This window comes from Alosa pseudoharengus, unplaced genomic scaffold (assembly GCF_046254945.1).
Source record: "Alosa pseudoharengus isolate Yale_2024_CS ecotype anadromous, Long Island Sound unplaced genomic scaffold, YU_APseudo_1.1 YU_APseudo_1.1_scf_5, whole genome shotgun sequence".
Classification (NCBI taxonomy): Eukaryota; Metazoa; Chordata; class Actinopteri; order Clupeiformes; family Clupeidae; genus Alosa; species Alosa pseudoharengus.
In genome coordinates, this window is record NW_027468837.1 from 8,030,801 (window position 1) to 8,055,849 (window position 25,049).

A 25,049-nucleotide genomic window follows, 5' to 3' on the forward strand; every position below is an offset into this window, starting at 1 on the left:
TAGTATAGTTAAAAATAATTTGAATTAATAACTTTTAATTCAATCAAAACAAAAGTTTTATTTTTAGTCATTCAGTTATGCTAATGGTTGTAAGTATATTTTTGTATACTTTTTTTGTTATTAATGAGTTTAGTACTCTTTGTTTCACTTAGGCCTATTTTTTATGTTTGACCTGTAGTTTTATGAAGACTTGAAAGATTAGACAAAATAAATATTCTGGCCCAAAACGTCAAGTTCCTCTTTACATTCATCAGATAACCATGTGAATACTGTCCTGTGCAGAATGCACCTTAATAGAACTTTTATTTTATCTGCTTTGCAGCTAGATGTCATGCTTTTATCTCTGCACTCTCAGTCCCGGGTTCTTTGCACTGCAAAAGCAGTATTATGGTCTTCTTGTGAGCCAAGCAGCGTGTGGCCAAGAGGAGGGCTGTGGGAGAGGTGGGTGTGCATGAGGCTCTAGAACTCCACCCTAACTGGGCCGTGGCTCTCAGTGTTTACATGCAAACGGCATGTGCTCCTCGGGCACCCCCTTCTCTGTTCTCTCACACACACACGAAAAATTCTGTCCCCACCCAGCCCCCCACCCCTTTACCGGGCAGTTACGGCCCTGTAGTCCTCCCACCTCCGTGTTTGTCAAGCCCTCTACCAGCCCCCCAGACCATAGGGAGTGGCCAGTCCACAGTCTCAGCCCTGGTATGAATGTGACTGCTCTGTCATCCTCCCCTTCTCACAGCTGCTAGTTCTTCACATTTAACTGAGAGGAAAAGAAAAATGAGAGACTCCCAAGTGGGTCAGGTAAACGTTGCAGACACCAGACACTGCACTCTTTGAGAATTAAGCTAACCGAGAAGGGTTACTTCTGTCAATCCTGTCAGCCTTCTGTGAAAAATAAAGGTTGTGGATAAGTTTTTTCTTTCAATTAACTAAAAGGATGATATATAATTTAATGTGATTAGAATGAATAAACTATAAACACTGCTAGTATAATAGCACTATTCAGCACTATGCAGTATGAGCATTTAAAATATTAAATATTTCTTCTTTTATCCATTGTTGTAGTTGTAGTTATGGTTATTGTATTTAGCAGATGCTTTTGGCCAAAGCCAGTTTTCAAATAATAGGTCCTAACTACTACCCAGAAACAGGCATTCAAACAGGTGGAATATTTTGGTGAGATCATGTTGTCTATAACATTTTGAGGTTCAGTCAATCAAATGAAACATAAAGTATCCCAAAGAATAATTTACAGTTTTGTATAAGGTTTACCAATCTACAATTTAAGATAAACAAAGTATTGCCTAGTTAATGTTCCTTAGTCTATTTGCTTGCAATGCACCATAGAATGTGCTCTATGAAACATTGTTACCTATGTCTGTGGAACAAAAAACAGCAGATTATTTTTAGAACCTAGTTATAGGCATATTATGTTACATTCAAATTGAGATGAATTCATCAATGGCGCCTTTTGCGCCAAAAATCCCTCCCGCCGACGTCACATTAGTCAAACGTACGATGGCACAACCTACTTTTAGATGACCCCACCCAAATATCCGCCTCTGAATTTGGCTACCATTGGGTGTTTCGTTCGCCTTGGCATGAATGTACAAATGCTTACTGTGCCTCACGTAGTTTGTTCACGCCCAACATTCTATATAACTTCTAGGTGAACTTCTACTTCAACGGAGCGTACTTAAGCAAAACAATCTCTTACAAGAGATTTCCATTGGCTCTAAACTAAACTATTGGCATTTCTATTGGAGAATTTACTTTTCCTTCTATCTACTTCGCCGCGCCGCCGTCAAGTTCGGTTGCGCGGTTTGCAAGTTGATGTCAGTCTAGAAGAAGCCCGAGAAACTCCACATCTCAAAGCTATGAGTGGTGGTGAGTGAATTTTGGAAAAGTTTAGTAGCTTCTGTGGAACTGCATTTGTCACATTACAGATTTGCCATTGATGTGTTTGTGGATTATACATACATGAACCGTACGTGAGTATAGATGTGGACTTAATCCCAAATAGCTAGCTTTTAAGCTATAACGCTAATTTAGTGAAGTAAATGGTTTTGCAACGAGATGAGTAATGTTAGCTATTTCCTTTAGCTTGTAGCAGCTACATGGCTAATTTAACTAGTGACGTTACAATGTTTCCCTTACTACGGAATGGCTTGTGGGATAATGCTACTGTAACCTTAACTTTAGATTGCGATATAATGACAAACAACTCCTCTCTGTGTTAAGCTCTAGGATCAGAAGTAACGTTAGTTGTTGAAATAGCAACAGATGACATGGAGTGCTGGTTTAACAGCTAACGTTAGGTCTGGTTAGCAAACTGTTCAATGACCAGGTAAGTTAAGTTAGCCAACGTTAGACAGACACTTTAAGATGGTTCATTTCTTGATTTAAATATTTTATGGTCGACTAAAAATGTCGTGACATTGGGAAAGTAAGTCTGATATAAAGTATTTGCTGGGTTGAACCCGGTAAGTTGTTTGAAAAGCCATGGTAAACTACAAGCAACAAGATTGAGTGACATTCTTGGCTCGTGTCAGCTTTGGTAGCTAGCAATGCTAGGATATTCGGTTAGCCTTAGCAAGCTGTTCGGAGCCATCTAGGCAGATTGATGGACTATTTTGCCAGCCAAATTAGCGGGCTAACTACTTTATTGAACTTGGTTCGTAGTTAGTGGAGTTAAAGGAAACTGTTTTCATGTACGCCTTGTGTAAAAATGAGCCAACTGTGTGTTAATGTCTGCCAATGCTTGTTAGTCACGTTGAAGTTTGACAAAAGTCTTTACGAAGGGACCCTTTTTACTACTAGCTAGCTAAGTTACGTTTTCACGCAGAGCAACAGCAAGATGAAATGGCCGCGCTGGTGGAAAGTGACGGAGACTTCCTTCAAAAACGAAACAGAAATACCGGACAGGTGAGTTCGGTAGCACTTTAAACAAACTTTTTAGATCATCTTAAAGTGCTTTAGCTAACGTTATCAGTGATTCAAATGGTTTGATCGATGTGGTGGCGGCCAATCATACTCAAATGAACAGAACTGAGTCGGCTAGGTAGCTTCCAGCTAGAATTGAAAGCTTTTGGAAGTGGTGTGTGACGGATGACATTTGTTGTCGGTTTTGCTAGCGCACATGTCTTTGGGTGGGAGTTAGGACGGCGATGGAGGTAAAAGAGGCAATGCGGGGTGTTCCTGTCAAGCCCCGCACTTTGAATGCGGGTTGCGCGGCCCATTCTAGCTGCCCACGGAGGGGTGGCTACATGCGCCTGAGCGAGTTTATAGGGTAGAATAAAGGGTGGGAGGGAGATGGGTGGGGTGGGGGAGGGGATGTGTGGTTAGGCGCAGGAGCTTGGGAGGACAGAAAGAATCTGCGATCCCACCCATTTCCAAATAGCCTTGTTCCCTCCTTTCCTTCTCTGTCCCTCCTCCCATTACCACAAGTATTCAACAGAAATGTCAACGGTATCAGAGCTGTGTGACTGAATAATCTCCTGTAGAATTTGAATGCTGCAAATTACTAAGTGACTTCTTTTTGTGTTTCTTCTTCCAAGAAACATTTAATCTTAGTGTAACAAACAACAACCACGTTTTTTCTTTCTTTTCTCATTTAACAGGACTCCCAGCAGCCATCTCCCCTTGCTCTGTTAGCAGCTACCTGCAGTCGCATGGATGAGAATGATGCCACATCTGACCAGCAAAACCAGCAGCAAAGCCAGCAGTTAGACCTCAGCCAGTCTCAGATCACACACACTGCCAACGGCTGGCAAGTCGTCTCTGGCGTCATGTCCGAGGATCAGAAGAATAGACTGGTGGTGTCCTCAGGAGCCACAGTACAGCAGCAGCAGCCTCAGCATCAGTATGTCATGGCCCCGTCTGTGCAGGGCCAACAGGTGCTTACCACCCTCTCTGGTATGATGCCCAACATCCAGTACCAAGTCATACCCCAGTTTCAGACTGTGGATGGCCAGCAGCTGCAGCTTGCTCAGACCCAGCAGGACCCTTCGGCGTTGGGGGCTGGCCAGTTTCAGCTGGTGTCCTCTCCCAATGGTGGTCAGCAGCTCATTGCCGCCACCAACAGACCTGGGGCTGCAGGTAACATCCTCACTATGCCAGGGCTCATTCAGCAAGCTATACCCCTCCAGAACCTGGGCCTGGGCAACTCGGTACTGCCCAATCAGACACAGTTTCTGGCCAACATGCCATTGTCGCTCAACGGCAACATTACCCTCCTGCCAGTGAGTACTGGAATGTCCTCTACAGGCGGGGGAGATGGGGGAGGTGGAGCCGGAGGCAGCAACCAACAGTTGATGCAGCAGCAACCCACAGTGTCGTCCGTCGGGTCAACATACTATACCACCTCCAGCACCACCACCTCTGCCCAGCCTACCATCTCGTATGGGATAGCAACGCAGGCTCAGAGCACTAACACAGTAGTCACTGGAACCTTCCAGAATGCAACAGGAGGTGTACCCATCCAGCCTGATAACAGAGATGGTCAACAACAGCAGCAGCAGCAGCAACAACAGCAACAACAACAGCAGCAACAACAACAACAACAGCCCCAGCAGCAGCAGATCCTCATCCAGCCCCAGCAGATCCTCCAGGGAGCCCAGACGCTCCAGGCCATCCATCCAGGCACGATGACAACAGCAGGGGGCCAGATGTTTGCCACACCGACCATCACTCAGGACGGCCTCCAGAACCTGCAGATCCAGGCCATCCCCAACAGTGGGCCCATCCTGTTGCGCACGGTGGGGCCCAACGGCCAAGTCAGCTGGCAGACCATCCAGCTCCAGAACCCGGGAGGGGCTCAGATCACACTGGCGCCCGTGCAGTCCATCCCGCAGCTGGCACAGACGCAGACGGGCAACACGGTGCAGCTGCAGAGCCTGCAGGGCTTGCAGGGCCTGCAGACCATTAACCTGAACCCACTGGGCAACACAGGGCTGCAGATGCACCAGTTGCAAGGGGTTCCTATCGCCATCGCCAACACAGCAGGTCAGTCCTGGGAGAGTGGTTAATAAATGCTTGCCGTGTGTTTTTCAGTTAGTCATTAGTTACTGGACAGTTAGGTCACTTTTGTTTGCTGGCCTATATTTATATCCAAGCAAATTCTATCTAGAAAAGTGTTTGTTTTATTTGTCGAGGTAAAAGAGTTTTTTTCTGCTGCTTGTAAATTCAATGATCAATAGGTTTTAACTTTTTTAAATGTTTTAGCCTGTAAGATGCCCTTCTTACGTAATGGATACCATGTGTTAATCATATTAATCATTGGAACATAGTTGTGCTACTTGCACTGGAAGTTGTAAAACTGGCTAATCTGATGGATAATATGAAGGTAATGTTCATGTGTGGCTGTACTACCCTCCTAACATTCCTCATACTACACAGCATTTAATACGTTAGATGTGGTTAGTTTGGCAATGACAGGGAGTTGAGCTGAACCTTCTAAAATTGCAATCTGTTGAAAAGAAAGGAACCTACTTCCTGTTTGGTGTTGCTTACCATACTGGTTTGGCTAGTTGAAGCGGAGGTTTGCTTGTGCAAGTGTCAGCATGACCTTTGTGTTTTTCATACGAGGAAAAGGGGGAGAGAGGGTGTATCTGTGTCTCAAGCACCAATTGTGTGTTGGCTTTTTTGGTCATATGTCTGTGTTTTGACTCGTTTATTCTGTAAGGAAAATGCAACTCCACCCCACCCACCCAGAACAGGGCTTATCAGGCAAGGCCTGTCCACAACCGTCTCCACGGCTGCGTACTGGACGCGGGCTGATGGGTGTGACCACGCCTGTGCTATGCCACCCATGTTTATCTGTTGTTTGGTTATTTCCTCCTTGAGAAGCCAAACAAGCAAGCACATATAAAGGACAGCCGAGTTGTTAGCCTGATTAGTGGTGCTTATTCATGTGTGACGCTGCGTCACAGAGTTCCTTCCTGCACGGTCCAGGGGAAAGGAGGCCACTTCCTGCGAGTGACAGAAATGCTACTGAAAAGGAATATAGTAGATAATGGACTATTAATAGTTTCTATGATGGAAACTGAAAGCTCCAGTGTATTACTCGTTTGTGGTTTACTTTGAGTCTTTGAACCAGTTGGTTTTTACATTTCAGATGACTTTTTTTTTTTTTTTTTTTCCCCGTGGTAGTGAAATTGCAGTTAGAAAGTACCATGCTGTCAGCTTAATTTGCATGAAGTGTGGTAGAGCGGTCTACTATTGGCCAAGAGTCTATTAAAATGTTGGAGCTAATCCAAATCCCAAGGTAGATTGACAAGTTTGGTTTCACTTTTTTTGTGATCTGTGGGGTATACTACGAATCTCGATTAGTGGGTTAGCGAGGTATGTTGCACTCAAAGCCAGGGTAAGCTGTGAGTCATTTCTCAACTTCCTTGCTTACCATATTGTGTTCTGGTGATTTTTATCTTGTTTTATGCTATTAAAAAAGTAACAGTTAAGAAAGTGGAAGTCCACTTGCCTCACTGCATTCTCGATATTTGAAACTTTGTTGTTGTGTTAAATCTAAACTTAAAGGTACACTATGCAAGATTTTCATCTTAATATAACCTTTACGAAGCCAATTTGATAGTAAATGAACTTGTTATGCAGCATAGACGTATACAGAATAGACGTAGCGAGTAGCTACCGAGAAAACCAGCCATGCAACTACAAGAATGGAGGCCTGACAAATCTCACGAGAATCGTGAAACATTACCTTGTCAGTAGATATAGCTCTTTGGAGATAGTTTGTCCCTGTTGTTAATCCTTCACCTCCACAACAAAAGCATATTTTTATTGTGTACTTGGGGGACAATCACGAGAAGTTTGCTATTTACAACAGCAGAGTAAAATATAAATATAATGTGACTCTAGAGGAAGCCAAAAATACCTAAACTTGCATAGTGTACCTTTAAGAGTCAGCGCTCAAACCCTCCTGAAAAGCATGGATCTGATGTTCCCTTCTGTTGTGCAGGAGAGCAGATTATGCAGACTGCAACTGGCAACGACAGCATGGATGACGCGGCTCTGGAAGAGAGCCTGGAGACCAGCCCCACCCCCAACAGACGCACACGCCGAGAAGCCTGCACTTGTCCCTACTGCAAGGATGGGGAGGGCCGGTACGTCATGAACATACGGAAAAGACTCCATGTACTCCATATCATGTGTAGATAAGCTCTGAATGATTCATACTCATGCCAAATATTGATTTATAGTGATTTTTATTTAACAAATAAATGTCTTCTGTATGGAAATGACAAGTAAAATACAAAATAAATGGTGATTCATTGTGTTTGAGATAAAAAGGAAAGAATAAAAAAAGTGTTTTCTAGTACATCAAAATTGGCATGGTTATAAATAACAATGGGCTTAACTCTAGCTAAGGCCTGCAAGTTTTCTTTCTGCAAGTCTGCACATTCTGTCTGTCAGACTCACTTCTTCTGATCTTTCTCCATCTGTCGTGGTCCAGCAGTAGCGACCCCACCAAGAAGAAGCAGCACATCTGCCACATCCCTGGCTGCAACAAGGTGTACGGCAAGACGTCACACCTGCGCGCCCATCTGCGCTGGCACACGGGCGAGAGGCCGTTTGTCTGCTCCTGGTCCTTCTGTGGCAAGCGCTTCACCCGCTCGGATGAGCTGCAACGACACAAGCGCACCCACACTGGTGAGTGTCTCTAGATGTGCAGCAGCTACACTTGTATACTAGAGCAGTGGAACATATTCAAATGGGCCATATTTTCATTGGAGTGTTCTATACACACACAGACCTGCCAACCTGTACGCATTTTGCGTAGCAACTACGCATTTTCACACCAAACTACGCGGGTACAATTTCTTACTTAAAGGAGAATTTCGGTGTGATCTTGACCTAAAGTGTGTTGAAACATGATACCGAGTGTGAACTTTTGTCTCATAGCTCATCTCGATGTATATGTAAAATACGCTTCTGACATGTGTGATGTCTAGACCCCTTCGTCTCTGTTGTTAACCTCAGTACCTGTGCATTTCCTTGGCAGGTGAGAAGAAGTTCTCCTGTCCAGAATGTCCCAAGCGCTTCATGCGCAGTGACCACCTCTCCAAGCACATCAAGACCCACTTGAATAAGAAGGGCGCCCCAGCAGGCGGCCAGCCCACGTCCGACTCCGCCTCTCCCGCCCCTGTCGCCTCGGACAACGGCGCGCAAGCCGACCAACCCACACTCATCACCATGGAGACTCTGTCGCCTGAGGGCATCGCCAGGCTAGCGAGCAGCGGCATTAACGTCATGCAGGTGACGGACATCCACTCGCTGAACATGAACAGTAACGGCTACTGAGCCACAGGGGGACGGGGCAACGGACTGAATCAAGAGGGCAAAGGAGACTGAGCTGGGCATGGAGGTGGGCGGGGTGGGTGGGTAGGTAGGAGGGATTTTTCAGTAAGGAACGATGTCTTGGAATAGCAATAGGCACAGGTGTTCTTGTAGAACCATGCAATGATATGGATGAGGTCAGCAAGGGACAGAGGGTCACAGTGGAAGTGATTGGGCTCGGGAAGAGACTGCAACACACTTTTTTGCGTCAAGGGAAGAAAATGCTTCTCCGTAGCACAATGTTCTGACTCGCCAGAACTCCGAACACTTTGTAACTGGTGTTTGTGGGAAGGTGTGGTGCCCTTAAACACACACACACACACACACAAACACAGAGACAGACAGACATACACACACACACACGTGTACATATGCACACACTACGCCAGCCTCCAGAGTTGGCAGTGCTCTCCCTTTCTCTCTCAGGTTACGGCTGCCGACTGTCTGGGCGCGATGTGTCCCGCTTGGACCGGGCCGCCAGCCCCATGTCCAGTATATCTCTTGACCCCAGTGCAGCACTGCGAGGGCCTGTTTCTGAGCGTCCAGTCTGACCACTCTCACTGGAAGGCCAGTTTATGCACCAGACAGAAGGAGAATTAGGTCACTAGTGACTTCAGAAGCCCCATTTTCAGGAGAACTAATCTATCTACGCAGGGTGGAAGGACACTAAAATCCTTGTGGGGATTATATGTATGTTTTTTTTTTTTACATGAATGATAGGTACACTCACAAGCCATCATGCTTTGATAACTTATCATAGCAAAAAATACTTTTGATAGTGTTTTTGTACATAAATTATATTTTTTCTAAACTCTGAAGACTACAAATTACCATAGGAAGGATCAACTTGTATGATCACCTGAAATTGCCTTTTGTTGTGTGTTGTCTGTCTCATACAATCAGATCTTAACCTTAATTATTATCATTTTTATATAAATGTAGTTTTTTTTTTTTCTTCTTTCTGAGAATACATTTGTAAACTAAACAGAGTGTTCTAAATAGAACTATGTATTGCATTCAGTACAGTCCAGATCTGCCTAACCCACTTTTACTTTGTAATAATGTAGAACCTCATGAAGAGTTTCCATTTCTGTGGTAAAATGTATTACTATGTGTGTTTTCCTAACATCATCTTCACTCAAATCACAAGAATCAAAAGAGCACAAAGACAAACATTTGTTTTTCTTAAGAAGTCTGTTCAGATTTTTGTGACATATACAAACCAAAGGTCCGTTTTCTATCAGGTGGTAGATGGATTCTCAGGGGCAAGAATTTGAACACCATGACTTTCCTTAATTTTCAAAGAAACCCACATCCGTGTCTGTTGTCCAGAGTTTTGTCGCAACCGAAATCACCCGGACCTCTATAGAGGGGACGAAGTGGCTTCCTGCTTCTAGTGAGTCATCTTTAGTTCGTATTTCAAACAGCTGCTTCACCGTGTCCGACATGCTCACCCTGATATAGAATGTACCATCATGGAGTAGAACAATAGCAATAATTTGCTGAGACCTCATTCTATATCGGTGCTAAGTGTCAGCAATGTTACATCACCCTTGTCTGTGCCCGTATTTTATATATTTTTTTGCTTTTATATTTGCTACAGACAAGGATGGGCCTTTTTTGTCCAGCCTAAAATGCTGTCTTACACTGTGTCTCTACTAAATCAAACTTTTCAACACTAGCAGTGAAGGAAGACCATGCACGTTTTTCTATCGTCATGGCGATTCATCCCTAAGTAGTAAGGAGGTGCCTGTCAGCATCACATTAGTCAGTAGCCCTTGAAGTGTTTCTCAAGCTCTGACTAAGGTTCACTGTAAGGAGATGTGTTTTTCGGTTTTCCATCTTATCTCTTCATTTCTTTGTATTTTTGTATTGGGTTGGTCTGTTTGCAGCTGGAATACACTGTTCTTGGATAGTTTGTAAAACAGTAAAATCAGTGTTTTTGCTACAAGGGCAGTTTCCCTCCCCCTCCCCAAAGGACAACCACATGTATGAACTTTTTTTATGCAAGGGATTTGGTTTTTGTACCTTGTGAATATTACTGCTACAAATGCCAATGTCTGGATTAAAATAATGAATTCCAAGGGCTTTATTTGTTTTTGTTAACATCCTTATTATGGTCTTGTCCAGTGCCCTGATGCTGTTACTGCATTCATCTCTACACAGTATATGGAGGCTAACTGCAAAACTTCAGGATTTGTTTTGAATACACACACATATCCCTGACATGTATTATAATCTAACTATCTGATGTAACCATAACTGATACATTTACTCACTTGAGAGATGCATTTATCCAAAGCCACTTAAAGCAACAGAATAACATTTAAGCTACATCCAATGATTTGATACATCCACACGCACAAGTTTCTTGGGGCTTATGGTGCAATTGCAGCATTCTTAGTGTGATGTTGCAATCATTGCTATGGGGTTTGTCCTGAAATGATCAATGCTACATTATGTTCACAGGAAATGGAGCTTAAAACAGTAATGCAAAACATCTGCAATAATAAATATTACAACATCAGAAGTAGTCAGTCTCACGCCTAGAAGGCACTGATGTTTCCCTGTGATGACACTTTAGGCTTTTGTTAGGGTCATTTGAAGTATTGTATAAGAAAAATCACCTTCTGGCTCATGTCCATAATTTAAAAACGAACATTCCTGATATAAACTACCGACACAAGTAGCTAGGTCCCATAGTTGAGTGGGAGGTGGATTTTGTTTGGAACAGTACAGCGCACCAAGAAGCTGCAAGGAGTGCCAAAATCAGTGGGACACCAGGGAAGCTTCATTGGAAGCAATTAGCATTGGCCCAAGCTTTAACATCCCCACGCCAATGTCTTAGTGAGAAGCCACAATGAGAAATACTAAAATAATAAGATAATTATAGAATTTTCATTATTTCTTACATTAATTATTCAAATTAATCAGGCCGAGTTGAGAATTCAAATAGTTTATTTCAAAACACAAAAACAAAAATACCATTACTGGTTAAAACGCTTCAACAACCTGCCAACATGAACATGAAGTGACTGGTTTAAGGTTACTTGTGGAACAGTTTCCTACTGTAAAATGTGCACTGAATAAGGGTACCCTCTGGTGGTCAGTGACTCCCTACACATCATCAGCAGAGTCTTCTCCAGCCTTTATTTTGTTACGAAGGCTGCAATGGAATAGAAAGTAACTGTTAGGTCAATAGAATCTAAGCCTGCTTTAAACTATACGCAATGCATGTAGAAAACAAGCCAACAAATGGAAGTAATCGATTGGAGTCCCACCTGGTGAGATACGAGTGCACATCGGAGAAGCCGTGGTACTGTGCCAGTGGAAACAGAATGCCAGTGGGGCAGCGCCCATCTCGCTGACGACAGAAGCTGCAGTTACAAATGCCACGACACGGTGGACACTTCCATTCCTGTGTAAACAAAGACACAAGATCCATCAGCCATCAAATGGCCACTTTAACTGCAAGTTCAAACGTGCCTAGAATCTTTGTAACAAAAAGAAAACCATTAGTTTATTATGTCACCAGCAACTAGGATTTTTAATTGAGCCTTAAGTGATAGTATCTGTGGTCATTCAATGCCAAAGTTCTCAGAATGGCAAAGGGCCTGTGGCCATGAACGCTGAATACTTGAAGGAATACCAGATTGATAAAATGATAAAAATGAACTATGGATGAGGTCTGCATAAAATGCCATTAGGGTGAGCCTGTGATGCCATTTATATAGAATCAGCCAATTGTGTAAACTGAGGCTTTGAGGACACTAGTGGAATCTACTACAACACTTTGCCAAAGTGTCATGATGGCTGGGTCTATCAGCTCAGTGCATCAAGTGGCTTTGACATTTTACTTAAGGTCAACCACTTTATCAATGAGTTGTGTGTGTGTGTGGGGGGGGGTGTAAATAAAATTAAATAAATAAATAAATACATACATAAATAAATAAATATATAAATAAATAAAGTGGTCCACACCGGGTCAAGCAGAGCAGTGCGGATATCCTCTCCATAGCGGTTACGAAGACATGGGCCGCAGAACTGTCCCTGGATTCCACGGCAGTCCTCGCTGCGACAGCACGTTTTTGTGTCCACAGTTTTCTGTCGGCACTGATGACACGTGCTACCCTATAGAAGCAGAGGAAAGGAGAGCTTGAAACAGGATTTGTCCAACCAAACCCAAGACCATTTATTCATCAGTCGCAACTCACCGTCTCGCGGTTATAGATCTTCTCGGTCAAGCTGGTTGCCACAAGCTCAAGCTCATCTTCGGTGATCTCTTCCACTCTGCGAATGACATGAGGTTTGCCCTGGCTGGGTCGTGGGGTACCTCTAGCGCGTGGGGTGCCCCGCACCTAACACATGACCACCATGGACTAAACACCTGCAGCCCTCAAACAGTCTCAAAAGTTCTCACATCACACACACCAGTTTTTAGCCCCCAACACGCACAGTATGGCATATCTTGGAAGTACCTTATTAACATATTAACTGCAAGGTCATAGCTTCTTTACATAATTCTACACAGAAAAACTATTCAGCACTGTCTTACATGCAACATGTTTAAAGTGTTGGGGAAATGCTAATAACCTTGATTAGCTCCTAGTTTAAAGTGTTGGGGAAATGCTAATAACCTTGATTAGCTCCTCTTCTAGACTCCGCTCCAGGCCTTCCTCAGACTCTGTGACTTCCGTGGGTCCACCCATAGAGCGGGTCTGCCGGCGGGAGGTGCGTTCTGGGTTCCGCCGCTCCAGGGTCCCAGCCGTGGAGGAGCGAGGAGCCCGCTGCACAGCCAAGCTCAAGGTTAGGCTAGGGTTCACATCCTCCCAAGAGAAAACTAGTATCAGCAGCAGTGCATAATGGCTCCTATATTATGTTTACAGTATCATACATTTGCATTTATTCTTTTTGCAGATGCTTTTATCCAAAGTGACTTTCATATGTCAATTAAATAACAAGGGCCATTCTCCCCAAAGCAACTTGGGGTGAAGTGCCTTGCTCAACGGTGGAAGCCAGGAATTGAACCAACAACTTTTCAGGCTACTGCATGCAAGCTCATATCTCAACCTATGCACACCCTACTTACAGAACGGGGTTCCTTCTTGCGGCTCGGTTTAGCTTTCAGAAGCTCTCCAGGCATCTTTTGTAAATCTGCAAACAGCTGGGCCAACTAGAGAGGGGAGGGGGAAAAAAAACACTTCCATCACACTTTGCGCACAACTTAACCGTTTCAAAATGTAGCGACATCACACTGAAATATGTACAAGATATTCTTATTTTATTCTGCATTTGGCCTGTGTAACTTGTGTGATTACCATTGCTTTGTTTGCTTTTATGTTCTTAGCTCTTTTCTCGAGGAAAGAGGTGCCCTCTGATTCAGATTCAGATGAATGGGGAGATTTCGGCTGCTGGACAACAGGTTTCTCCTCCTTCACCTCAAATGTGACACTTTTTTCAGTCTTCACAGGCTTCAAAGGCTTGATCCTACGCCTTCCTCTTTTCTTGGCCTCCCTATCTTCTTCCTTCTCCTCCCACTCCTCTTCCTCCTCCACTTCACGATTGGGAGGAGAGGGTCCACGTGGGCGCAAGGCCACCCTCAGGGTGAAACGCTGACCGGGGGGTTTCTTGGGAGAGAACCTCTCGGAGTCTGGCTCATCACTGTCAGAGCCCTGTAGAAGAGATAAATTATTACACTGCAATGGCAGTACAATGGCTCTCCATCACACATAATAATAATAATAATAATAATAATAATAATAATAATAATAAATAAATAAATAAATAAATAAATAAACTGTTTTACAAGAGCATCAGCCACAAGCAGCAAATGGAACCATGTTACAACAGTAACTTTAACCTACCCATAATGCATCTGCCAGGAGACAGGTACACGAAAACGGCAATAATTGATGCAATAACTAACTGTTCGAGCTCTACCCACAATGCAATTTTGTGACTAGGTCTTGTCTGATATACATTCATTCTTCAAGACAAATGAAAATGGGAACCTAACTGCTATATAGTTTCAGCCTCTCCAAGGTCAGAGCACGGAAAAGCAATATAATTACCTAATCAACTGGCAACAGCATGAACCAACAACTTAAATGTTGTAGTAATACATTGGCAACACAATATTTTTTTTCTTCCATCCATGTTCCTTTAATCATGAATTATTTAATGTAATGTTGATCCAGTCAAAGCTGAGGCATAAGTCTGGCAACACCAGGCCAGCACAGACATGTAACGGTAAAGTCGATGTAAATGCCATAAATGTTCCTTAGATATATTCCACATCAGGTAATAGGAAACATTTTAAATATAATGTGTAATAAATAACACATTATATTTATATAAATTGTGAATAAATTTGAACAATGTTGTATATTGTTATTAAATTGAGTGACACCTCCAGCATCATTTAGACTTTAGATGACTTTGTAGGCTAAGCTAATCTAAGTATGACTAGCACCTAACCTGACTGCAGTCACTTGCTGCTAGCCTAGTAGTGAATTTGTTTGCCCAATATTAACACATTTAGTGTGCATGGGTCACTGCTTTAGATTAGGCCAGGGGTCTTTAACCTTTTTCAGCCCAAGGACCCCTTGGCTGAGACAAACACTGAGCACCTCCCCCACCCCAAAAGCCTGTGCAAACACGCACACATTTTTCTACCGTAAGGTGATGCATCTTGGCCAATGTTGCTGAGCGACACTCTCCCATTGAGGTTGGGCAACAGAATTTCTATCTGAATGATTTGGACACTTATGGGCAACGTTTTGAGATCATCTAATCAGAGTGCTAGCAATGGATCACATGACTGTTTCCAAAAGCTCAGTTTTTGAGAGATTAAGCTGAAGGTGACCATATTTCATCCGGACTGAAATATCTTTAAGGCATGCAGAAATCCGATGTGAAACTCTTGAGTCCTCAGGTGGGAAAGATAAGTAAAGTTGAGTGTCATCCACAATGATAGTCAAATCTAATGGAGTGAATGGTCTGACCTAAGGAAATGATGTAAATAGAGAAAAGCAGGGGCCCTAATACTGATCCCTGGGGCACACCTGTGGTGAGGTCATAAGACTTTGATATCAGTCCTTGCCAAGAACGGCCTTTAAGGTAAAATTCAAACCAGTCAAGAGCTTTCCCAGAAATTCCCAGTTCAGATAGTGTAGAAAGGAGAATGTCATGGTTAACACTATCAAAGGCAGATACATCTAGTAGAATTAATACTGATGACTGAGCAGAGGACTTAGCTACTCTAAATGCTTCAGTCACAGACAGATAAGCAGTTTCAGTAGAAGTATAAGTATATACTCTTTTGATCCCATGAGGGAAATTTGGTGTCTGCATTTATCCCAATCTGTGAATTAGTGAAACACACACAGCACACAGTGTACACACAGTGAGGTGAAGCACACACTAATCCCGGTGCAGTGAGCTGCCTGCATCAACAGCGGCGCTCGGGGAGCAGTGAGGGGTTAGGTGCCTTGCTCAAGGGCACTTCAGCCGTGCCTACTGGTCGGGGTTCAAACTGGCAACCCTCCGGTTTCAGGTCCGAAGTGTTAACCAGTAGGCCACGGCTGCCCCTGTCTGACCACTCTTGAAACCAGACTGCATAGGGTCTAGTAGGTTATTCTGATAAAGGAAGTCACATACTTGCTTGAAGACCACCTTCTCCAAAACCTTTGACAAGAAAGGAGGAAGGGAGACAGGTCTGTAGTTCTTCACATCAGTTGGATTAGGTATAGGCCTACTTTTTTTAGCAAAGGTGTGTAACCCTTGCCTGTTTAAAAGAAAGAACTAGAACCGAGAGAAGTGTTGAACAGCAGGTGCGATAGACTGTAGTAGATGGGACAGTGGAGAGAAAGAGTCCAACAATGCCATCATGCCAACACAAGGTAAAGCCCTCCTATAGGTTCACCAAACTGAACACTTATTTTAGCAACTTTTTCAATGAAAAATGTTGCAAAGTCAAAGACATATAAGCCAGAATACAATTTACACTAAGAGGTGAGATCATGGAGCTAGAAAAAAAACTAAACAAATTGTTAAAATACCAATTAATTAGCCTGACGTAGTCGGAATGGCACCTAGGCTACCAATGAATTAACTGGTCTTCATTCTACAACGTCCTCATTTGGCTACCACACCATAAAGCAGAGTATAGGCCTACTGGCAATTTGATAATTTGATAGCCTACGCATCTGATATTGCTTACAAATCAATCATTCACTTTGCAACAGCAACAAAGACTGCAAAAACATCAACTACCAACCTTAACATCACAAAATTCACCAATTTCACTGTCTGAAAAGCCATGAAATGTTTTGTCGTTTTCGGATTCTTCAGCAAAGATATCGGCAATCCCTTTAGAGAGGGAGGACATTCCCAGAGGTTCATTCTGCAAAGGAACAAACAAATGTGAGATAACAGACAGTGCAAACCTAATAACAAACGGCAGTCAAATGGCCTACGAAATATGAGGTTTACATTTTCCATACTGCCGCTCCAGGTATGTGGCTTTACCACTGCTCAGCGAAAGTGAGTATCCGCCAACTCGGCGCACATGCTTATGAAGCCCTTTAATTGGATCAGCGCCTTGGCCTATCAAAGAGAGCGTACGCGTATTGGAATTGGCAATTGAACCGTTCCCATTTACGGTAAATACATCTGCAAGCAGTCTGTGCCTTTGAACAGTTGTGTCCATTTTATCAGTAGGCTATGGTCCGGCCCGCGAGCATGTGTGGTTTCAGACTGCAGGTGCGTGGCTGGAGGAGTTATGGGTGGGAAACTCCGAGGTCATTCCCATCTCTTTGAACGCGGGTGGTTGAATTGTTTGTCTTTTTGAATCACTTCACTTGTTCAGTGTTGCGATCAAAATCGTATCTGCAGCAACAGAGAGGACTTGGATTTTCACGGCTATGCGTTTTTTGATTTGCGCAGCCCTCTTTGCTGGTGAGTGTGCGTGTCCCAATTTCATCAGTAGGTTATTTTATAGGTATAGGTAGACCTACATTTAAGATTTGGTGTTGGTGCCAGTGATCGCACTAATTAAACCAGTGAGAATGAAAACATGAGAGACTATCTGCATTGAAACTGTGTTTTAATACTATTTGAATGTTTATGTTGGCTACTAAGGTCCGTGTACCTTCTATTCATTTAATTTTCAAGGTTGAAACAGTGATCAAAAAACGGATTTGAAGACCTTTACCTAAAACAGTACTTCCCAGAGAAAAATAAAATACAAATATTGAAGCATTTTGTTGAAAAAATAATCCAATATACAATGAGGGTTTGAATTTCAATATTGTAATTTCAATTAGTCATTATTCATGTTAAAAATGAAAACCCAGGCACGCGAGGCTACCGCACCACGCACGCCACATTCACTAGGCCTACTGCATGCTGACAGCAATTTTTTGCCACTGTCCGAATGGATAATTGCTAGCCTATGTTCACCAAAGGGAGCAAGATTGTGATGTTGAAGGAGAGTGATCTGCACATAGAAAAAAATCGCCAGAACATTCCAAGCTTCTCGTTTTGATCGATAAGTAATTTATGTCCCAGGTGTGCTGCATAGTAGGGAGTGGGATTAAGGTTGCGTGCACCCTTCGAAGAAAGAGGGTAAATGTCACTGAAAGGACAATCGACATCATGCATTTATTAGGCTATGTTTTGTAGACAGGCTTAGCTTAACACTTGTGCATGTGTTAGTGACTATAGCCTTGTGTGTTCTATAATGATTTTTCGACCTGTCTGTGTTCCCCGCTCCTGACCCAATAAATGTAGGCCTACTGATTTGAACCTTGTCGCCTCAGTTGTTAGGCCTACAATATGAATATAAATATAAATTAGTCGTATGTCACTTTGAACAGAAGCGTCTGCGAAATACTATTACCATAACCATAAGCAAATAAGTAGCCTACTTGGTCATAGAGCTGGCTACTAAGCCCCCCCCCCCCCCCAATGCAAGGACAGCTCATTCTCGATTCTTTCTCCATTACAATTCTCTTTTACCAACATAATACAGGCAACGGTAGGCTATAGTCGCGCATACAGAACAGAGGAGCCCAAATAGGCCTAGGGTAGGCTACATTATGTTCGTGCCTCATGCTAGGCCAGTGAACTCTGCGTTCTAAGCCTCCCCTCCTCTTGCTCCTAGTTGAGGCAACAGATGTCTGACTAAGTTAGCTTGTTTACAAACATGTCTCTAATTAAAATGTCATAGGTTTCAATGTAGGACAGCCTAGCGGGAATAGGCTAAATGAAAAAGTGAAAGCCGATTTGACATTATTGTTGTGCGGATTTTGGATTTCGGTCGTGGGGATACAAAGTTTAATATTCAATACAAAAACAAGAGGACATTTCCTATTTCGTTTTTAAAAAATACAGAAATAAGGTCGATTTTAAATTTTCGTTTCGAATTTAAAAATCAAAAGAAAAGAAAATCATTGGTATTTGTTTATTTTCATTAGGCTATTAATCATCGATATTGCATTGACATTATTGTTTAATTGTTTAAATAATTACCAACATTTTGAAACTTTTCTCTGTTGGACAAAAGCGTCTGCTAAGTCATATAACCTTATATATATATATATATATATATATATATATATATATATATATATATATATATATATATATATATATATATATATATATATATATATATATATATATATATATATATAGCATCAGTCCTACAATGGACCCTATCTGCTGAATTACAGAATTACATATAGGGCACTGATGTTGTATATACTGTAATGTGTGTTGGAAATAGGTTCAGTCATTGCTGGTTCCCTGGGACCAAATAAGATGCAGCTGAGGAGATGTACGTTTTTTGCCAGTTCCCGAAATATAGACAAGGCCATGCAGTCTGGAGATGTGAATGGGACCGTACAATTCTGTGCAAAAACACAATGCTGTATAGGCTTCTTTGAGCTAATTGATGGTCACTTCAGACCTGATCTGCTTGGTAAGGGACTGTCTTTTGTCTTAAGAAACTTTGTCTAAGAAATAAAAACAACAAAAAAAAAAAAAATTCATAAAATAAGAAATCATTGTTTACTAATGTTGCGCAACAGTTGTGTTAGATTGTGTTTTTCTGAGTTGCAGGATGCAGCCTGGGTGAGACGCCCTGTCCTGACACCACGTGCTCTGCATCTACAAATGTTGATAACTACACGAAATGTTTGTGCAGCTCGGACTTCTGCAACACTAACATTACGTGGAGCCCAGAGACGAAACAGACACAAGCGCTCAACCCGCAGGGTAGTGGGAAAGGTCCTTACTACTTCATAAATCATCTCATCATAAAATTATATTATTATTTTGATATCTAGAGATTTCCTAACATCTGTTGTCATATTTCAGAAACACTTGGTTAACTCATCAACAGTTATACAAACTATCAAATGGTTTAATAGGAATTACCGTTTGGTTTCAAGAGCAGTGAAAAGCACAAAGATTATTTGCCTTTCATCTTTCGAGATGACTTTGTCTATCTAATCCAGCACTTCCACGGTTCCCTCTCTATATCTCAGTCTCTCTTTTCACTCAGCCCTTCAACCTTGGATACATAAACAAATACAGAGTATCAGCTTTGGCTTCAATTCAGAAGAACACATTCTCGTTTTCTTGTTAACTTGAATGATAGAAGATGTGGAAATGAGAATGTCCTCAACATGTTTTGTTGGTATTGTCATTCTTTCTGATCCTTTTTCCCCCTATCTGCAGTTGGGTTAAGTGACAGTGCGATCATACTCGTCATTGGCATCTTGATGATTTTGGTCTTTATTGTTATGGGACACAAACTGATACCTCATCTCAGGCACTGTGGTAAGATCTTAAAGTAACATTAGTGTCCTTTCTTCATTCCCACCCTTTATTTTGCTGATGCGAAGCCAGGTGTGTTTGTGTTCTGTCCTCCTCCTTTATGGAGTGACCTTGGCATGGCGTGGAATGCTGTCACTCCCACTCCTCCTCCTCCTCCCCACACATCTTTCCTCTTCACTCCCATGCATGTCTGTTCTTTGCAACTGTGTTAGTCATTCATGTAAAAACTCCAAATCAGTGCCAAATCTCTCTGCTCTCAAAGAGGCAGGATCATCGGTCATTCTTAAAAGTTCATTATGCTTTAGTAGCTATTCAGCTGATTCAGAGGTGGGGACTGATTTCAGAGATGATGTTAAGATGCTAGATTTTTAGCTAAAATATTTCCATTACCTCATTTATGGATTACCCTTTTTGTGCATTTTCAATGAATGGATATGCCACACAATTGACACACTTGCCTGCATATTTAGACTTGTTCTGAACAGATGAAATGCATGTACAGTAGCTGGTGCACTGACTTCACTCATTCACCAAACCAGATCTCTCAGCTGCAGACAATGATGCAAACTATCAAACCTCATTAACTGAACAAAGAAATCCGACCTGCAGATACCCACATGATTCTTTACTTTGTGTTAAAGGAGAGAAGGCAGCTTCTTCAAATAAAGGATGGACCTCTCACTGTTCCTGTTATATCTCAACAATGTCAGACATTGATATGGAAAACATAAAGTTACAAAAGGTACGTAGGTAGGGACAGAATAGTTGGTCATTAGATAATGTATACAGTAAAGATTGGGTTTACAGGATACAGATTATTTAGAATTTGCTATTTACAATAGGGGCAACCGTTGCCTACCGGTTGGGGAATCAGACCAGTTACCGTAGAGTGGCCGGTTAGGCCTCTGCTGGTAGGAAAATGTGGGTGGGGGGAGTGATTTTCATTACCTGTTGAATTTCATTTATGGATTACCATTTTTGTGCATTTTCAATGATATGCCTCTCTGATGTCTAGCCACACAATTGAGACATCTCTCCATGTCGACATCCACATCCACGGCTGAGATGCCTAACAGGCGCAGCTGCCCTCTGCTCCGGGTGTTAGTCTGTTCTCCTTACTCTCCTGGGCCCGTATTCACAAAGAATTGTGAGGCTAAAAGTAGTGAAAAGGCTAAAAGTGAGAGCTCCTGTATAGCCGCATGTGCATTTCAAAACATTGCGACATGAAATGCCACAAAAAGCGGTTTGTAAATAGGTGTTAGTGAGTTAGGAGTCCTCTCGACTTATAAGCTGTCCCAGAACTACTTGTAGGGCTAAAATGCTTTGTGAATTACTCTTAGTAAAGTCCTAGTGTTACGATTGACACTCCCATTATTTTTAGGAGTTTCTCCTAAATTCGACAGTTAGGAGCTACTTTTAGCCTTAAAATTCTTTGTGAGTATGGGCCAAGGTGTGTTCACTGCTCCTAGTGTGTCTGATTGTGTGTTCAGTAACTACAGATGGGTCTAATGCAGAGGAAGAATTTCATGCAGGGTGAATAATAGTATCGTTATATATAATGTACTGTAATGAGATGCATTGAACCTATACTTCTTTTAATTGATGTATTTTTTTTCTTTACTTTTCAGATTGTAGCTTGTGGGCGTTACGGCATCGTGTGGCAAGGTAGTTACCAGGGAAATGTGGTTGCCTTAAAACTCTTTCCTGTGAAAAACCATCATGAGTTCACCAGAGAGAGAGCAATATATGCTCTTCCTCTCATGCTGCATGCTGGAATTGCACACTTCCTTGGTGCAGGCAGAGCAGTGAGTGGGGAACCTGTGCTAGTGTTGAAGCTGGCTTCACATGTGAGTTATTTATGTGTTTTTGACAGGTTTGTGTCACATATTTATTGGATGATAAGCAGTGTATTGATTACATTGATCAGTAGATTCAGATATGAATCTACTACTACATTTTAACTGATGTTCAGTTGTTGAAATAACATTTGAGGAAGAGTTTTATATGAATAAAGAGTTTTGCAATGCTTATGATGTATGTGAAAACTATTAATCTCATCTTACTATGTTCTCAGGGTTCACTAAATTCTTACCTTTCCAAAACTGTGATTACCTGGAGGGATGCTGTGACACTCTCAAAGTCTTTGGTGGAAGGACTTGTCTATCTTCATTCTGACTTGTATTCTAATGGTATGTGCTAATGCCTGTGTACATTGTCATTAATATACACAAATAATAATAGATACTAGGTCAAATTAACAGAAGTCGTTTCATTTGAATTTACTGAATACTGCATTGGCACAGCATTAAGTATAAGTATATATAAGTATATATACTCTTGATCCCGTGAGGGAAATTTGGTCTCTGCATTTCTCCCAATCCGTGAATTAGTAAAACACACTCAGCACACAGTGAACACACAGTGAGGTGAAGCACACACTAATCCCGGCGCAGTGAGCTGCCTGCAACAACAGTGGTGCTCGGGGAGCAGTGAGGGGTTAGGTGCCTTGCTCAAGGGCACTTCAGCCGTGCCTACTGGTCGGGGTTCGAACTGGCAACCCTTCGGTTACAAGTCCGAAGCTCTAACCAGTAGGCCACGGCTGCCCCATTAAAGGTAGTATTAAAGCTGCTGTCAGGGATTTCACAGGATGTCACGTTTGTTTGTGTTCATGTTTAAATTTATTAGTAGACACTACGTACATTATATTTTGATTAAGTACCAAACGAAACACGCCAGAGAGGTAGCTCACCCCTACCTTCAGTATTCCCAGGGAAATTCCACGCAGGGTTTCGTTTTTTGTCTGGGGACAGGCTGCCCCCACTTTGTTTGTTTCCAGTTTTCCAGTTTTTTTAGCAGTTATGAGGAGATGATTGCTGAATGTGACAAAAAAAAATGTTATGGCCTTGAAATTGCAGGGGCAGGAAAGGCAATTATGGGCAGGAAAAATCCCTGACTGCACCTTTAAGTCTTCTGTTAGAGGAAAGGTAGAACTTCAGAGGGGGAGTAACAAATGCAGCTGTTTGTGATCTCCCTGTGCCTGTGGTAGGGATGCACAAACCACCGGTGGCTCACAGAGACCTCAGCAGTAACAATGTGCTGGTGCACGCTGATGCCACCTGTGCCCTGTGTGACTTCGGCTGTGCCACAGTCCTGCACTCCTGTGGCAGCCCTGAACAGTGGCAGTGCCAGTCAAGCACCTCTCAGGTGATGGATGATTGCTGCTGACTTATAAGCGATGATTTGTTTCTTACTAACCATGCATACAGAAACCACACAGTATTTAAATGCATACTGTATGTTTTATAATACTCTTTCTTATTCTTTCTCTAACTCACATTCTCTCAGACACACGCGTGCGCGCACACACACACACACACACACACACACACACACACATACACACACATACACACACACGTGGCAAAAATATATTATCATAATCTGTATTTAAATTTTAATTTACAGTGTAAAGGTTACTCATGACCATTGAATGTGTCCCTTGGCTATATATCTACTCTCTCTCCCTCCATGTCTCCACTGTAGGACCCTGTTCAATTGGGGACTCTGTGCTACATGTGCCCAGAGATCCTGGACCGATCTGTGGATCTGAGCAGTGGCCGCTGCTTGCTGCAGGGAGATGTGTATGCCCTGGGACTGTTGCTATGGGAGATGTGGATGCGCTGCTCGGACCTGTTTTTTGGTATGCAAAGGCATAGTACACTCACACGCACACGCACCATGAGCATATGGAGTGTGTGTGGAGTATATATTTTGCCACCACGTCTCTTTCTTATAGATTTTCTTCAAGAGCTTTGCTTATTTTATTAACTATGGTTTTATTTTGGTACTGTTCCCTACATTTATTAGATTAACATTTTGAAGGCTAATAAAAAAAATACTTACTTTCTATTTCAGTTAAAACATAGAGGAAGTGGAATGATTTTAGACAGGCTTTCAATTAGTATCTATATAGACCTAAAAAAAAAGTGAAAAGTGAAAAAATAGTTCCATTATTTACTTGACACAACTTTCCAGACCAAGCTGTTCCAGAGCACCACCTGCCTTATGAAGCAGAGCTAGGACCCAGACCCACTCTGGAGCAACTGTTTGTCTTTGTGTTTGAAAAGAGAGGGAGACCTGCCATACCATCAACATGGTCTAAAGTTCCTCAGGTATTCCACTCATTACACCCATGGTCTAAAGTCTAACTGTATTGGCATCTTTATTTAGTTGCAAACATACTGTCTCCTAATGAGAGATGGAAAACAGACACATTCTGATCTGTTGCAGACCAAGAACTTTTCCTTGCAAGAAATACTGGAGGACTGCTGGGACCATGACCCCGATGCTCGACTGACTGCACACTGTGCTGCCAACAGAATAGCCTCCTTACCTACTGAATACTCCCTCTAGTGGGGGGAACTTTTCTCAGGCAAATCACTACTAGATCAAAACTTGATATCTATCCACTGCATTGGCAGTGAACTGTTTGCTACCATAGGCAATAATGTTTGTCTGTTTGCACCTGGCTACAACATAATACTGAGAAGACACATATACACAATGCTGTAGGCCTATGGTTGGAGATAACCATGGGAATGTGACCATATTTGTCACAGCCTTAACAGCATTTGAAATGTCCAAACGGAGGAGGTGGAAGTTAAACATGCACAGACAGGCAGAAGTTTGGGATGGAAAATAGCCTATTGGTATAACCTTCTATGCAGGGCTCCATATTAATGGTTGCCTGGTTGCCCTTGGCTTCCAAATTGTTACAAGTGGCAACCAGATTTGGTTGGCTTTGGCAACCAAAACCTCATGCCTGGTTGCCAAACTTGCTCTGCTTCTATGCATTA

The 25,049-nt window shown here is 42.5% G+C and overlaps 3 protein-coding genes across 8 annotated transcripts; 2 read left to right on the forward strand and 1 right to left on the reverse strand.

Moving 5' to 3' along the window:
• Nucleotides 1-1,611: 1,611 nt before the first annotated feature.
• sp1 (sp1 transcription factor) lies at nt 1,612-10,433 on the forward strand. Of its 6 annotated transcripts, none has more exons than XM_076267439.1 (6): nt 1,612-1,884; nt 2,843-2,922; nt 3,618-5,001; nt 6,971-7,115; nt 7,466-7,662; nt 8,015-10,433. In XM_076267439.1, the coding sequence occupies exons 1-6, from the start codon at nt 1,875-1,877 to the stop codon at nt 8,311-8,313; spliced, it is 2,115 nt and encodes a 704-aa protein (XP_076123554.1). In that variant the 5' UTR covers nt 1,612-1,874; the 3' UTR covers nt 8,314-10,433. The 6 variants fall into 6 exon arrangements, with proteins under 6 accessions (XP_076123554.1, XP_076123555.1, XP_076123560.1 ...); XM_076267440.1 differs by having other exon boundaries at nt 7,469-7,662; XM_076267443.1 differs by lacking the exon at nt 1,612-1,884 and adding an exon at nt 1,894-2,344.
• A 1,033-nt stretch (nt 10,434-11,466) lies between these two features.
• LOC143104532 (cell division cycle-associated protein 7-like) lies at nt 11,467-16,851 on the reverse strand. The gene is made up of 9 exons (XM_076268630.1): nt 16,843-16,851; nt 16,628-16,753; nt 13,668-14,021; nt 13,439-13,522; nt 12,987-13,136; nt 12,564-12,707; nt 12,331-12,480; nt 11,631-11,767; nt 11,467-11,515 (listed from the first exon to the last, which is right to left on the reverse strand). The coding sequence occupies exons 1-9, from the start codon at nt 16,849-16,851 to the stop codon at nt 11,467-11,469; spliced, it is 1,203 nt and encodes a 400-aa protein (XP_076124745.1).
• A 2,322-nt stretch (nt 16,852-19,173) lies between these two features.
• On the forward strand, nt 19,174-24,606 carry LOC143104533 (anti-Muellerian hormone type-2 receptor-like). Its single transcript, XM_076268631.1, has 9 exons — nt 19,174-19,333; nt 19,474-19,629; nt 20,835-20,935; nt 21,822-22,040; nt 22,268-22,382; nt 23,240-23,397; nt 23,737-23,893; nt 24,229-24,365; nt 24,490-24,606. The coding sequence occupies exons 1-9, from the start codon at nt 19,174-19,176 to the stop codon at nt 24,604-24,606; spliced, it is 1,320 nt and encodes a 439-aa protein (XP_076124746.1).
• The last annotated feature ends 443 nt before the right edge of the window (nt 24,607-25,049 follow it).

Excerpts from the sequence above, each read along its gene's own strand:
- LOC143104532 (XM_076268630.1), bottom strand. Across the intron at positions 13,137-13,438 it reads GCAAGAAGGAACCCCGTTCT|CGGGCTCCTCGCTCCTCCAC; the intron begins GTAAGTAGGGTG and ends TTGGCTGTGCAG. Across the intron at positions 11,768-12,330 it reads GCACTGCTCTGCTTGACCCG|GAATGGAAGTGTCCACCGTG; the intron begins GTGTGGACCACT and ends TTGTTTACACAG.
- sp1 (XM_076267439.1), top strand. Across the intron at positions 2,923-3,617 it reads GAAACAGAAATACCGGACAG|GACTCCCAGCAGCCATCTCC; the intron begins GTGAGTTCGGTA and ends CTCATTTAACAG. Across the intron at positions 5,002-6,970 it reads CGCCATCGCCAACACAGCAG|GAGAGCAGATTATGCAGACT; the intron begins GTCAGTCCTGGG and ends TCTGTTGTGCAG.
- LOC143104533 (XM_076268631.1), top strand. The coding sequence starts at position 19,174 with ATGCAGCTGAGGAGATGTACGTTTTTTGCCAGTTCCCGAAATATAGAC. Across the intron at positions 19,334-19,473 it reads CTTCAGACCTGATCTGCTTG|GATGCAGCCTGGGTGAGACG; the intron begins GTAAGGGACTGT and ends TCTGAGTTGCAG. Across the intron at positions 23,398-23,736 it reads GCCAGTCAAGCACCTCTCAG|GACCCTGTTCAATTGGGGAC; the intron begins GTGATGGATGAT and ends TCTCCACTGTAG.